The sequence below is a fragment of the Choloepus didactylus genome, chromosome 17, assembly GCF_015220235.1.
Source record: "Choloepus didactylus isolate mChoDid1 chromosome 17, mChoDid1.pri, whole genome shotgun sequence".
Lineage (NCBI taxonomy): Eukaryota > Metazoa > Chordata > Mammalia > Pilosa > Megalonychidae > Choloepus > Choloepus didactylus.
The window spans coordinates 64333397-64349227 of record NC_051323.1 but is presented as its reverse complement, the minus strand read 5'-3'; the positions used below and the strand labels follow the sequence as shown (position 1 = coordinate 64349227).

The following is a 15831-nucleotide window of genomic DNA, read 5'->3' as shown; positions in this document are numbered from 1 at the left end:
TTATATGGACAGAAATCAAAGGATATGTGTGGGAATGGATATTAAGTGTGTGAGATCATGATGGATGAAATATAAAGTTGGATCAGGCTGAATTTATTGATATGGGCCCACTAAGCAGAAATCCTGAATCCAATGTTGTAGCTCAAGGAGTTAGAAAGGGTTCTAACTGTTCAGGAGGTTGGCTGAAACATGGACAAAAAGGTGGCCTACACTGCCTGAGGTCAAAATGCCAGAACTGCCCTGGTATAATGTAGATGAGGGAATCCAAAAGTTTAGAGAAATTTGAATGCTAGAGAGGATTTGCATTGTAAATCTTGCTAACCCACCCCAGGAATGTCCAAAGAACATACCTTTCACCAGGACTGTGAGGAATAAATTTGTGAAACTAACTCCATCATCTCTGAAGAGCAATGCAGTCACTTTTCTCTGTAGGTCAGATACTGACAGTGGGAACTGCTGTCAATGAACTTGGATCCTTAAACACAGTGGGGATAATCAGATCTCCAGTTGGCAGAACCCAAATGCCAGCACTTAATCACCAAAGACAAAGGTAGGGGTGGTGTTTTGGTTTGCTAAAGCTGCTGGAATGCAATATACCAGAAATGGATTGGCTTTTACAATGGGGGTTTATTAGTTCACAAATTTCCAGTTCTAAGGCCATGAAAATAAGGCCATCAAAAGGATGATACCTTCTCTGAAGAAAGGCCGATGGCATCTGGGATTCCTCTGTCACATAGGAAAAGTACACAGCCAGAGTCTGCTGGTCCCTTTCCCCCAGGTTTAGCTTCTGGTTTCCATGGCTGTCTCCAAAATGCCTCTGGGCGTTTTCTCTCTAAGCATCTCTGAGCTCTTTCAGTTTCATCTGTCTTTTATACTCTCATAGTGGACTCCAGCAAGGGATTTAAGACCTAATTTGAATGAGCTGGATTACATCTTCATGGAAACAACCTAATCAAAAGGTCCCACCCAACAATAGATCTGCCCCCACAAGAGTGGATTAAAAAGACATAGATTTTCTGGGATACATGACAGATTCAAACAAGCACAGAAGACTACCACAATGGACAGCAGACTCAAAACAGCAATCAAAAATAGTCTGACTTGCAGAGACCTATGGTGTTGACTAGTAGATCATGGAGTACAGAGAAGTAAAACAGATGGGCAGTCTACCAAATTCTTATATGATCTGTATAAACAGAAGAGTGCTAGGTCAAGTGGACAAAAGTCTAACTTGAATTACAAAAATAGAGAGTCACGGCCCCTTAATCAATTCCCACACTTGAGACAGTTTATAGACCCAGACCCTTTATATGAAGGGAAGGCTGGGCCCCCTTGGAGAAGGATCCTGTTACACTGCCAAAAATTTATACCGTTAATTTTCCTCCCAGCCTTCCCCAAAGAGACCTACAGCCTTTTACCAGTGTAACCGTGCACTGGAGAAAAGGAAATGACCAAACATTTGGGAGATTATTAGACATTGGCTTGGAAGTGACATTAATTCCAGGAGACCCAAAACATCACTCTGGTCCACCAGACAGAGTTGGCTTATGGAGGTAAGGTGATCAATGGAGTTTTAGTTCAGGTGTATCTCACAGTGGGTCCAGTGGGTTCCCAGACCCATTCTGTGATTATTTCCCCAGTTCCGGTATGCATAATTGGAATAAACATACTCAGCAACTGGCAGAATCCCCACATTGGTTCCCTGACTGGTGGAGTGGGGGCTATTATGGTAGGAAAGGCCAAGTGGAAGCCACTAGAACTTCCCTTACCTAGCAAAATAGTAAATCAAAAGCAATACCAGATTCCTGGAGGGATTACAGAAATTAGTGCCACAATCAAGGACTTGTTGCAGCACTATAGCCCCAGGAAAGCTGGGTGGGTAATCTGTAATAATTAACTTTTAAAAACTAAGATGGATCTGATCTTGTTTTAGAGGTGGTCAGCAGAGAAGAAGGTATGGTAGAACCAGGGAGAAAACAAAAAGTCTCAGGCAGGAGCCAGGAATGGTTCCAAGGAGGTTAAAAAAGAAAAAAAAAAAAAAAAAGGCAGGCTAAATAAACCCCAAGACATTTAGGGAAAAAAGCAAGGCTTACAGAGGAATCTGGCATGAGCGTGGGAAGTGAACTCCCAGAACAAAGATCAAAAGGGTGGCTGTACATCCTAACATATTCACCATCTTCTTTTACGTAAACCTCGAGGTTTTTTGCATGTTTTAATAGATGTGAAGAGACTCCTACTGACATTGTAGAACAGTAACTTTATCCATTAGAACGCTGTTTATTTTACTTTAAAAAAAAACTGACCTTTTCTAATGCTTGAAAAGTTCAAAATCTAGAATTTCACTGTTAACGCCCAGAGAAACTCCCCTTCAGCCTTTCAGGGGAATTATTCTATGTTGTAATCTGTCATTTTACAGGCAACTTCCCTGCAACTTTTTAATTAGTTTAAAATTCCCAGAAGAAACTACTAATGAAAATGTCTGTGAATTATTTTATGAACCCAAAGGTGAGAAATATAATGTGGCACTGACTCTTGTTAAAGTGACAGCAGAGAAGCAGGGTTAGAACAGAAAACAGCAGTAGGGGATGGTAAATACCTCTGGTGTTGCGTCACAGTCACAGCCTGGCTGGAAGCTGGGCTGACGGAAACTGCCTGAATACAGAATCAGAAACAATAGTTCTGAGTGCCCTGGAACTTCAGCCGGCAGGCCTTTGGCTAGATTCTTTCCCGTATGCAGGCCAGCTCCAGGCTGCCTCTAACAGGATTCGTGGTCTGAGTTTTGCCATGTTCTACGTACATAAAGAGTGTATCCCTTGTGTTGACTGGGAGGCAACTTTTTGTCTTGAACAGTATTCTGATTTCTGACACTAATGGCCTTAAACAAGATGAAGGATTTGAAAATTGATGAAATGGAGCGCTTAACTATGGACTACGTAGAGGGGATTCTTCAACCCACACCCACCTGCGATATCTGGGATCAGATCTGGAACTTCCAAGCCAAGCCTGATGATTTGCTAATTTCTACCTACCCTAAAGCAGGTAGGTGGAAGGGGTCAAGGGATGGGGTGGTAAAGAAGAGAGGAAGGTAAGTGGGAAAGATGTATTCATAATGAAATAAAGAAATTTATCTTCCGGGTTTAAGTGGGAAAATGTTTACTGGGCAGAGCGATATGACTAAGACAAGTTACTTGTTGCAACTGAAAGGAACAACACAAAAATATTAAAATGACCTACAAATTTTAAGAATTTAAGACTTCATATATGATACACATATCTTTTACTTCCCCAGGAGAGAATAAATGAAACAGCCAAGAGCAAAAGGGCTAGAATTGTTTGTTTGTTCCCAGTCTATGCCCTTATTGCAGATCTTGTTAAGGGCCTGCTTTGAGAGCATTAGATAGAAAGGGGATTCCGAGGCTGATTTGGAGATAAAAGTGGGAGCACTTTGGTTATGTAATGCTGATTTCACCCTAGAAGTCCTCAAAAGCCCTCTTTTAGCCATCGTTTAGAGTCCTAAAACTACTCTTTTGATTTCCATCTTCCTTCTAGGAATGTTGTGAAGCTACTTCCTTGTATCAGTTTAATAATACTGCCCTTAGAAGTAAGACTAACTTGAGCCCAGCCACTGTACCATAAAAATTTTGGGATGAGCAGGGTAAAATAGTTCTCTACAGATCTTTGTGCATATTGACAAATATACTAAAAATACAGTATTTGATCCACCCCCCCAAAATCCATATACACTTGCTATTTGCAAAATCAAGCTCCCTGTGAATAACTCCTGTTCCCCCACAACCACCCAAAATCTAAATCAAACATGTTTTGAGACTGTATGCTCAAATCCCTCTTGCCTCTTTATCTCTTAAAAATCCTAATAAAAGATGGCAGGCAGAAGAGACAAGGAAGGCTTGAATGTGGAGTATCCTTAGTCTCTCCTTTGTTCATCATTTTTATATTTACTCCTCAGGCGCTTGTTCAGGATTAAATTTTTCTAAATGTAAATTTCTACAAGTAACCACTGCGTAGGATGGCATCTTACTAGTTTAATTTTATCCCTAAAGTCCACAACTCTACTTGATTATCAGTTCAGTATATTGTTTAAAAATCTTCTCCATCTGCCAAATGTGAGCATTAAGATTTAGTTCACTTAGGGTTTTCATGATGTTAGTAGAGTTTTGAACAATAGAAACAAGTAGAATGCTTGCCACCTAACGAAATAATCATCACAAACCTTTTATATCAATAAACGTTATTTTTATTAAATGAAGAAACAGATAAAAAATCATGGTCTAAGAAACATTTAAATTTTTAAAAAGAATAATGCCATATACTCTGTGAATGAGCAAAAAAAAAAAAAAAATCATAGAATGGTTGATGTCTAAAAGATGAATTGAGAAGATTCACCTCATCCCTGATCCTCTAGGTGACACTTCTATCTGTCCCAATATTAGCCCATGGCTGAAAAATAAGAGTAAACACATAAAACTAGCAAAAATGGCTCTAACTTTGAGTAGATGGAAAAAAAAACCTTGGTCCTCTGTCTTGTAATGAAAAAGTAGTTGGTAACAGAAAATAGAGAAAACCAGCTCATCTAGGATGAGGACCATAATTATTATTTGCTTATTTCTTGTTCTCTAACTGTTTCAGTTTGCTAAAGCTGCTGGAATGCAATATACAGAAATTGATTGGCTTTTACAATGGGGGGTTATTAGTTCACAAATTTACAGTTCTAAGACCATGCAAATGTCCCAATTAAGGCATCAACAGGATAATATGTCTCTGAAGAAAGGCTGATGGCATCCAGGGTTCCTCTATCATATAGGGAGGCACGTGGCCGGAGTCTGCTGGTCCTGTTCTCCCAGGTTTAGCTTCTGGTTTCAGTGGCTTTCTCCAAACTGTCTCAGCTTCTCTTAGCAATGTGAGTTTCACGTCTTTCATCCTCTTATAAAGGTCTCCAGCAAGGGGATTAAGACCCACCTCGAATGGGCTGGGTCACATCTCAATTGAAATAGCCTAATCAAAAGGTCCCACCCACAATAGGTCTGCCCCACAAGAACGGATTAAAAAAACATAGTCTTTTCTGGGATACATAAAAGATACAAACCAGCAAAGCAACCTATGCCCTTATTGTAGATCTTTAATTTACATTCTCATTGGGAGAATGAGAAAAGGGATCAATAATGAGAGTTGATGCCAGAGAATACAGAAAGATCACCCAGATCCAGGAAGCAGGACTACTAAGACCATTTCAGAAAGCCATTCTAAAATTATCCAGCATTCTTTTAACATTGATTTTGTTAGAAAGTCTTGGATAACAGATCTCTATTGAAGGATAAAGATTTCGATGGGTAAGGCACTACGTCAGTCAGGATTCAAGTCAGGACACAGAAACATATTGAAAGTGGGACACAGAGGCCCTCCTTCCTGTGGCAGTGATGGCAGTGGATATGCAGCTTCTTGGGTTTAGGGCACTGGGCAGTGGAATGTGGAATGGCCTCTGCAAAAATTTATGTCTATTGGAGTTACCATCAGCTGCCACTACTTTGGGTACCTCCCTCTGCCTTCCAAATGTCAGGCTCATAGATCTCATTGGCAGAATCTAAATAGTGTTCAGAACCTGGACAGCAAGGGCATCTAGTAATGGCACAGAGAATAGGGTACTAATGAATACTGAATGAGTGGTAATTGCCTAATATCAAGCCCTGGCACTAATCATCCATTCATTCAGCCAACATATATGCTTTCAATGTAACAGCCCTATGCTATGTGCTTAAGAAACAGAGAATATGAAAATCACATAGTTATTACTCTCCAGGAGCTCATAGTCTGGTGAGGAAGAACTTCAAATCCTTTCTTTCTGCCTTTCCTAAGGACAATGCATCTACATCAATAGTAGGGCAACCCATATTAATGGCTGTGACAGAAAAACAATAATATACTGTATATTTATCAATTTAATGTCTATTCCAACTTAGAGTTGTTCTATAAAATTCAAATTATGATAGTACAAGATATAAAGAATGATGTTTTCTCTATCAAACTGCAACCCAGTAACCTTGATTCTTAAAGATGATTGTATAACTATGTAGCTTACGTGGTGTGACTTTGTGATTATGAAAACCTTGTGGCTCATACTCCCTTTATCCAATGTATGGACAGATGAAAAGAAAAATGGGGACAAAAATTAAATGAAAAATAATGTGGGATGGGGGGATGGAATGTTTGGGGTGTTCTTTTATACTTTTATTTTTATTCTTATTTTTATCTTTTTTGGAGCAATGAAAATGTTTAGAAATTGATTGTGATGATGAATGCGCAACTATATGATGATACTGTGAACAATTGATAGTATACTGTGAATGATTGTATGGTATGTGACTATATCTCAAAACAACTAAATTTTTTAAAAAAAGAATGATGTTTTCTGAATTCTATATAAACCAGCTTTAAAATTCCCCTAGAGGTAGTAACTAGTATTTGTTCATATTTTAAGGAATGTAGTATACTAAATGTCTATGTGTCCTCATGTTACATGTGGAATAAGGAACAACATGGACTCAGGAGATAGTGGACTTAATACAAAACGAAGGTGATGTTGAGAAAAGTAAACGAGCACCTACTCATGTACGAATTCCTTTCATTGAATGGATAATTCCATCTATAGGATCTGGTGAGTAATGAATGACCACATCTGATTCAATCCTGATCAGACACTTACGACATATACTAACAAAGAGGCCTCTCAAGTTTCTAGGCATTCAAAAGTTATTGATGAATCTGATGGCCTTTTATGTTTCTGGCCATTTCTATACTATAGATATTTTCAAATGGAATTCCTGTTTTTGTAAAAGTTAAATTTGTCCCCTTCAGTTAGAGATTAATTTTATTTCACAAGGATGAGTCCAAACAGGATTCTTTCATTTTGGAAGAATTTGGGTTTTTAGGTTTTTATTTGGTTGGTTGGTTGGTTGGTTAGTTGGTTGATATTATTAGGAATGGCTCTAACCCAAAAATTTCTTCATAGGCTAGACATAGTCTCTCAGATCAGATTTACACAGTTATAGGGCTCTTGCATCTCTTGAATTGTTCCTAAAGAAGTAATAATGGAAAAATCAAGAGTGTGAAGCAAATAGAGAAAAATAGCAGAAAATGATCAAAAATCAATTTTGCAGGTTTGGAACAAGCTAATGCGATGCCCTCACCCCGGACCCTGAAAACCCACCTTCCCATCCATCTGCTGCCTCCATCCTTCCTAGAGAAAAATTGTAAGGTAAAAAGCAAAAGGAATTCAAAGTTATACTCCTTAGAGTGGTCTCCATCAATTTCCTCTTAAAATACTTCACTTGATGTTAAAGGAAAGAAAAAAAAACACCTAGTCTAGATCTTTACATTAATCAATATGCAAATTAATATGAATCCTTTTCACCTTTCATAAATGCTAGGGTCACAAGAATGCAGCAGCAAAAAAAACAAAAACAAAAAAAAAAAACACATCTGTATCAAATGTATACACCCTAATATGACTCATCTGGATAATAACTATATATAGTTCTTGTCCTAATTTGCTAATGCTGCAGAATGCAAAACACCAGAGATGGATTGGCTTTTATAAAACGGGGATTTATTTCGCTACACAGTTACAGTCTTAAGGCCACAAAGCGTCCAAGGCAACACATCAGCAATCGGGTACCCTCACCGGAGGATGGCCAATGGCCTCCGGAAAACCTCTGTTAGCTAGGAAGGCAGCTGGCATCTGCTTCAAAGCTCCGGCCTCAAAACGGCTTTCTCCCAGGACGTTCCTCTCCAGCAAGCTTGCTTCTCTTCAAAACATCACTCCCAGCTGCACTCTCTTCCCCACCCCCCCAGTCAGCTCATTTATATAGCTCCACCGATAAGGGCCCACCCTGAATGGGCGGGGCCACGCCTCCATGGGAACATCTCATCAGAATCATTGCCCACAGCTGGGTGGGGCACATTCCAAGCAAATCCAACCATCACCAAAACTTCTGCCCCACACAAGACTACAAAGATAATGGCATTTGGGGGACACAATACACTCAAACTGGCACATTCCACCCCCTGGAACCCAAAATGGCATTATCTTTCCAAATACAAAATACATTCATTTCACAAAAACTTAAATCATTTCAGTAACAAAAGTTAAGTACAAAATCCCATCAAAATCAGTTTAGGCTTGGTCAGTTCTAAGGCATAATTCCCCTCTAGCTGTGGATCTGTGAACCTAGAACAAGTTATGTGCTTCCAATATACAAAGGAGAGACATTCATAGGATAAACATTTCCATTGCCATAAGGAGAAACAGTAAGGAAAACAGGGTTAACAGGAGCAAAACAGTTCCTAAAACCTGCAGGACAAACTCCATTAGATTTCAAAGTCTGAGAGTCATTAACAAAACAACGCTGCATCCTTGGGGCTTGAGAGAGCGGGAGCCTAACCCTTCCTAAGGGCCTTTTCGGCAGCCCTTTCCTCTCCAAACACTTAGGTGAGTGCTCCAATATATCCACACATTGGGGAGACCACCTTCTCGGCCCCACCCTCCTCAAACATCGGGGCAGCTCCCGGATTCCCTTCCATCTCCGGGACACACGCTCAACCCCTTCAGAACAGTGTGGTGGCAGCCAGGCTCTCCCCAATTCCCTGGGAATGTGCTCCACCCTCTTTGGGGCTTGGGGTGGCAGGACATTTCCTGAGCAACGAGGCGGAAGGCCTGCCCTCGACCTCCAGGGCAAACTCACCCTTTCCCTGCGTGTGGGCTGCTCCGCTCTCTCAGCCCTAGACCTCCTGACTCCAGACCTCAACCTCCATGGCTCTGTCTTTGAAGAAATTTTTCCTTTAATTTTTTCCTTGTCTGTCTCCTCCAGTCCAGACCGGCAATGGCTCTGTCTATAAAGATCTCGCAAAAATTCTGTTGGCTTTGCATGAAGCACACAGGGGTCAAAGCCATCAGACAATAGGACTTTCCACAAATCCTTTCTGGATAATTCCATCTCCAATCTTGGCTTGTACTGAAATGGCGGCTGGGTTTTGTGTTTGGTTACATCCTCACGTTGGGCTGTAGCCTCTGGGATTCCACCCCCTGGAAGCTCGTAATTTTCTAAGCCATCAGCTTCTGGTTTCTTTGAACCCAAGAGTTCAGTTCTAAGTTTATCTCTCTCCACTCGCATTTTACTATAAGCTGCAAGGAGAAGCCAGGGTATATCCTCCACAGATAGTCTGGAGATCTCCTCAGCTAAGTATTCCAGGTTGTCACTTTTAAATTCTTCCTTCCATCTGACACCAGGACTCACTTTTGCCAAATTTTGTGCCACTTTAAAACAAGGATCACCTTTCTTCCAGTTTGCAACAACACATTCATCATTTCTGCTCAAGTCCTCATCAGAAGTATCTTTAGAGTCCATATTTCCACAAACAGTCTCTTTAAAGCAGTTTTGGCCTTTTCTATCACGCTCCTCACAATTCTTCCAGAATCTTCCCCTTATCCACTTAAAAAGCCGTTCCAACATGTTTGGTATTTGCAGACTCAGCAGCAAAAGCACCCCACTTCTCTGGTACCAAAATCTGTCCTAGTTTGCTAATGCTGCAGAATGCAAAACACCAGAGATGGATTGGCTTTTATAAAACGGGGATTTATTTCGCTACACAGTTACAGTCTTAAGGCCACAAAGCGTCCAAGGCAACACATCAGCAATCGGGTACCCTCACCGGAGGATGGCCAATGGCCTCCGGAAAACCTCTGTTAGCTAGGAAGGCAGCTGGCATCTGCTCCAAAGCTCCGGCCTCAAAACGGCTTTCTCCCAGGACGTTCCTCTCCAGCAAGCTTGCTTCTCTTCAAAACATCACTCCCCGCGGCACTCTCTTCCCCCCCCCCCCCCCCCCCCGAGTCAGCTCATTTATATAGCTCCACCGATAAGGGCCCACCCTGAATGGGCGGGGCCACGCCTCCATGGGAACATCTCATCAGAATCATTGCCCACAGCTGGGTGGGGCACATTCCAAGCAAATCCAACCATCACCAAAACTTCTGCCCCACACAAGACTACAAAGATAATGGCATTTGGGGGACACAATACACTCAAACTGGCACAGTTCTAATCCTGTTTTTGCTTCTTACCCTCCTCCCACCATTCCCAGATAATTTATATAGCAAGAAATCCCAAGGACAATATGGTATCCTACTACCATTTCCAAAGGATGAATAAAGCACTTCCTGCTCCTGGAATCTGGGAAGAATACTTTGAGAGTTTCCTGTCTGGTAAAGGTGAGAGAATTCAGCTTTGTTTCCTTTCTTTCTCAAAATTCTCAAACATAATCATTTTCTATTATCTAAAAAAATAATCATTTTTTTAGAGCAGCTGGGGCTTGCCTCGTTAATATGAAGGAATCACCAACATGACACTCTCCTCCTTTCCAGAAATTCTCCTGTCAGTGGAATATTTGGGTTGGTTGCATTTACAGGACTTATTACCCTGTTTTTTCATCCTTGTTCCAGTGTGCTGGGGTTTGTGGCATGACCATGTGAAAGGATGGTGGGAGGCCAAAGTCTACCACCGCATTCTCTACCTCTTCTATGAGGACATGAAGAAGGTGAGAGGCAGTATTGTCTAAAGTGATCCCATTTGACCATAAAACATTTAAATCACAGTGGATTGACTCCATCAGGGACTCATGGAATGAAGCAGAGAACAGAAAATTGCTACTTTTTGTTGGCTAAAGTTGCCCATTCATAGAAATATACATGGAACATCACAAGTTTATGCATTGCATGATCTCACAACCTCCTGGTGCTCTGGGGTATGGTGCACCTTTCCACAATCAGAAGACTACTGCAAAATACAGATGAAACTTATTTTCCTTGCATGTGTATTTTAAAATTCAGTTTAGAAGGTTTTTGGGTTTTTTTTAAGAGCACTTGAGGAACATCATAGTTTCAAGAAACAATTTCAGAAATGATGGCATAATGGAAAATACTAATAATTTAGAGTCAAAATTCTTAGATTTAAGCCAGGACTTTAACACCTACTGTCAATTATTCTTGGTAAAGACACCTAAGATATTATAGTCTTAGCTTCCTTAAATGCAAGATGGAGAAAATAATATATCCTCTCCCAAGATCTGTTGAGAGTACTAAATGAGATGATGTTCATGGGAGTTCATTGTAAATGGTAATCCACTCAGCTACTTTCTTTGACTCCGCGAAACAAGTCTACAAAGAATTTCAGGGTCCGTACTTGAATTTATAATGGAAATCCTTGGTACTTCAAAGATGGTTCACAGAGGAGTTGCATGGACTCTCAAGAGCAACTGCAATCCTCCTAAATCAGAATCTGCATTTTAACAAGATTCCCAGGTGATCTGTCTGCAGATTGATGTTTAGATGCATTTCTCTAAGGTTCAATCACTGCTGTGCCTTAACCAGGAGTTTTTACAAAATATCAAAAAGTGGAAAACACAGAATCATTTTTATATCTTTCTCTTAAACAAGAAAGTTATTACATTTCCAAGATTAGAACCACAGTTAAAGAGCTATCAGAATAACCAATCAGGTTTTCAGTATAAAATTCCCTCCTTTTTTGTGTTCACTTGGTAAAATAGTATTGGAACTCTACAGAGGGCATGAAAAAACTAAATGACAGGAAACCATACAAAAGGAGGCTCTCATTGCCCATACCCTGAGGAAATATATTTCAGTTATATGGGCTACTTTAGTTCAGAGAGTTATTTAATCAAAGAATTCCAGATATAGATTCTCAATTAAGGAATATTATGGTGGGGAGTTTACATTATAAGGAAAGAGCTTTATCTTTTATGACTAGGTGTGCCAAACTGAGGGGATCATAGAAGAAGGGTACTATTAAACTTAGAATAGGAAAATTCCATGTAGGTTTTATCCTACCATATGGATCATAGCAGTATGAAAGAGAGGATAGGTCCTGGGAATGGACTCTTTCGTTGGGGTAGATCCCACTGTATTACAAATGTCAGGAAGAAACTTTGTTGTGATAGGGAGTCTAATATCAGAGTCTCTGAAACCCCTTTAAATATTTTTGTTATCATGTTCTGGAAAGTCCTCCTGCATATCATGTTGTGGAATTTTCCCACCAAGTTCACAGTTCTCAGCACTCTCTGATTCCTAATATCCCCCCACCTCAGTCTGTGTGAGGGCAATTAAATTAAGCACTTTTGACATTCAGCTTTTAAAACAGAAGCCCAATTATAGACACAGTTGGCATGTAAGACTTTCTACTTTCTCTCTCACACATCTCCCCCTAGAAATAGGGAACTTCCCACAGCCAGAGCTTTGCAGACTTGTATGTCCCTCTAATGAGGAAACAATGGACTTGAACTCCTCTCAGAGGAGAAACCTAATCACCGGGCCAAATGAGGAACATAGTTATTAGCCATTGGTGTCTCTTGGGACATTCAGAAACACCCTCTATACCCCTCCTGGCACCACCTCCTGCCGCCACTACAATGGCTTGGAGATCTCATCAATGTCAGAAACAGTAGACAGTCTTCTTTTGGCCAGGTCTTAAATCTTCTGCCCCTATGCTTCTGGAATGTTTTTGATTTTATCATTAGTATATGAAATCTCCCTATTTGACATTTAGCTGAACAAGACCCCTCCCATAACTAATTTGAACAGTGCCTTTGGACATTATCCTTGACACATTCCTTTCCAACAGAGTGGCACACAGTGGCTGGCGAATGGTCCACTAACACTGCCCAGTTGATGCTTACACATTAGAGAAAGAAATGAATAATAATTAATAAACAAATAAAAAGAAAATACAGGTCACCATGTCAAAATTAGTCATATTTGGAAAGTTGAGCATTTTTAAGACATTTTAAATTTTAACTCATGACACATGTACTGATGACCATCATTAATCTATTTCAATATTCTCTTTATACTAGTTCTTTATTTTATATAAAATCCTTACTTTTCTTTTTACTCTGATCATAGAACCCAAAGCATGAGATTCAGAAGATTGCAGAATTTATTGGAAAGAACTTAGATGATGAAGTTCTAGATAAAATTGCCCATCACACTTCATTTGATGTAATGAAGTGTAATCCAATGGCAAACTATACATCGATTCCTCCTGAAGTCATGGACCACTCCATTTCTCCATTCATGAGAAAAGGTTTTTTATGTTTTCTTTTATCATAATCCTAAAAGACTTGTGTCATATTTCACAACTTTTCTGTGGCTGGGAAAAATAAGATCTTTAATGAATGATTCTGGAAAAAGTATTTAAGAAACTATTAATGAAATAAAAACAATGTTTAATTAGTCTCAGGGTGAGATTTGGTTCTAAATCCAACGACTTATCCTCACCTTCTTCCCAGAGGTCTGGCTGATGAGGTGAAAATATACAGAACTAAGTCAAATGAGGCAAAGAATCCATTTTATAGAGGACTCAGTGCTATCACTTAGATTCATTCATTCCACAAATATTTATTGAGGGATTACTGTGTGTCAGGCACTGTTTTAGACACACATTAGTGAACAAAACAAACAATAACTCATGCTCTTGTGGAAATTATATTCTAGCCATAAACAGCATAAACCAGGAAAATACATAAGAGGATAAATGATAAAAAGAACTGTGGGAAAAAATAAATCGGGAAGGTAATGGAATTGTTGGAGGGATTTCATTTGAAGAATTTGGGGGATCCTTCCTTCCTAAAAACTGTACCTTGAGACCTTTCAGAAACAGGCCCTTCTGGATCTGCTTACAGCATGGAAGCTACAAGCACAGGTGTCCACCATGCTTTGATGTACAAGAGGGAAAGAGATAAAGATAAGTGTGTCCACCAGGCCTGCTGTTCTAACGCAATGATCTCATAGCCTAACGTGGATCAGTGGGTTAACAGGCTCTCCCTGTCTCAAAAATCAGACAAGAAATTATTCTTTCCTCTGTAATAAAAAAGTAACAGGACGGCAAGATAAATGTTTTATCCAATACTGCCCCTTCTAGAAAGTGGAGAAGAAATCATCATATAGAAACAGGAGAATAGAGAAATAGTAATTCCTTCAACAGTACTGACTCTCTCCCACATGCTTGTGTCACAGGGTCAGTGGGAGATTGGAAGAACTACTTCACTGTGGCTCAGAATGAAAGATTTGATGAAGACTACAAGAAAAAAATGGCCGATACCAGTCTAACTTTCCGCTTCCAGTTCTAGTAAGGAACAAAAAAGGACTAAACATGTATTTGAAAAGTTTATTACCCAGACCAAATGATACTGATTCAGGTTCTCAGACTAGTTTTTTACTGTTTTTGCTCTTGCTCACTCTACTAACAGAAAAAGTGATAAAGATAGCAGAGGTTGGGCACAAAATGGTAGGAGTGAGGGTGGCAAAGTGTAGGGAAAGAGGTTCAATAAAGTTCTAGTTACAATTGTGGTATAACTGATAATCATCACTATATTTAAGTTTTCTACAAACCATGTGCTTGTTAACCTATTAAAAATGCTTCAGTCCTCACATAAGAATACATTAAAGTTTACACATTAGCCATAGTTCAAGATACATTTTAAATAAAGCACTAAATGTGAAAATAGGAACTATTTCTTTCAGAAATTTCTCAGTAGTCAAGTAACCATCAAGTGACTCAGTTTCCCCATGAAATCTTCCAATTCACTTTAGAATTTTTAGTGTAATACATCTAACTAGACTCATTGTCCCACCCTCAGCTAATGCTAGGATCCAATCGTGTATTTCCTTTTTCTCTATTTATAGTAGAGGAATATTTTTCCAGACAACCAAAGATGGAAGCCTGAAGTCATCTTTTGACACACCCCCTCCAATGCCTCTACAATCATATTCTAATTTGTCAGCAGCATCAGTTTTATCTCTATATGAAGTTTCTTACTTCCATCAAACCATTGTTTTCCTTTCTATTTCTATAGCCACCCTCCTGGTTCAAAAATTTTTTACCCCTTCCCTAGACTAGTATAATAGCTTCCTAACTCATTTTCCAGTTCATCACACAAGATTATTTTCCTAAAATAAGACTCTGATTATGTCGCTCTTTAGTTCAAATCCTTTGATGATTCTGAATTTTCACTACCTGAAGGATAAATTCCAAGCTTTTTAGCCATGAATTCAAAGGCAGTGATAACCATCTGAGTCCAATTTTCCTTTCCAGCTTGATTTCATCCTCCAAACCATCTCCCTATTTCAGCAAATCAGCCTACTCACGGGGCCCTGATCACAACTTACAGGTTCCTACCCTTCTAGTTTTGTTTACACCTTGCCTCCACCTGAAATACTTTCCCTTTTTCTTTCTACCTATCCAAAACGTATAACATGCCTCAATAACCAGCTCAAACCCCTCCCATTCCTCCTCCAAATATTGCAACCCAAAGAGATCACTTGCTCTTCTGAAGTCTCCGGCACTTGGTATAATTCTTTTATGATTAAGATTAAAGTATATTGCAACATCTATTATATTTCTATTTTGTATTTCTTGTGCTTATTTAAAACTGAATTTGATTCTTTTCCCCAAGATAGGGACCTTAGTGTATACTTCATCATGTACCCATCAGGATATAACATGCTCAAAAACAAGTAACTGAACCAAGAGAACATTTCAGTCAAGGAAATTCTAAAAAGCTAAATTTCTATATTCCAAGTAGATAGTCTCTAATAAATATGCCATCATCTCTAGCTGAGCTATCTAATGCAGTAACTACTAGCCACATGTGGCTACTTAAATTTATATTTTAATTAATTAAAATTAAATAGAGGATTACCTCTTTAATTAATTAAAATTCAATAACAGAGGATTATGGAAAGATGGT

The 15831-nt window shown here is 39.4% G+C and overlaps 1 protein-coding gene across 1 annotated transcript; it reads left to right on the top strand.

Annotated features, from left to right (window-relative positions):
* The first annotated feature begins 2620 nt into the window (after positions 1–2620).
* On the top strand, positions 2621–15478 carry LOC119512654 (sulfotransferase 1C4-like). The gene is made up of 7 exons (XM_037807462.1): positions 2621–3039; positions 6545–6670; positions 7173–7270; positions 10153–10279; positions 10511–10605; positions 12986–13166; positions 14099–15478. The coding sequence occupies exons 1-7, from the start codon at positions 2871–2873 to the stop codon at positions 14209–14211; spliced, it is 909 nt and encodes a 302-aa protein (XP_037663390.1). The 5' UTR covers positions 2621–2870; the 3' UTR covers positions 14212–15478.
* Positions 15479–15831: the final 353 nt, after the last annotated feature.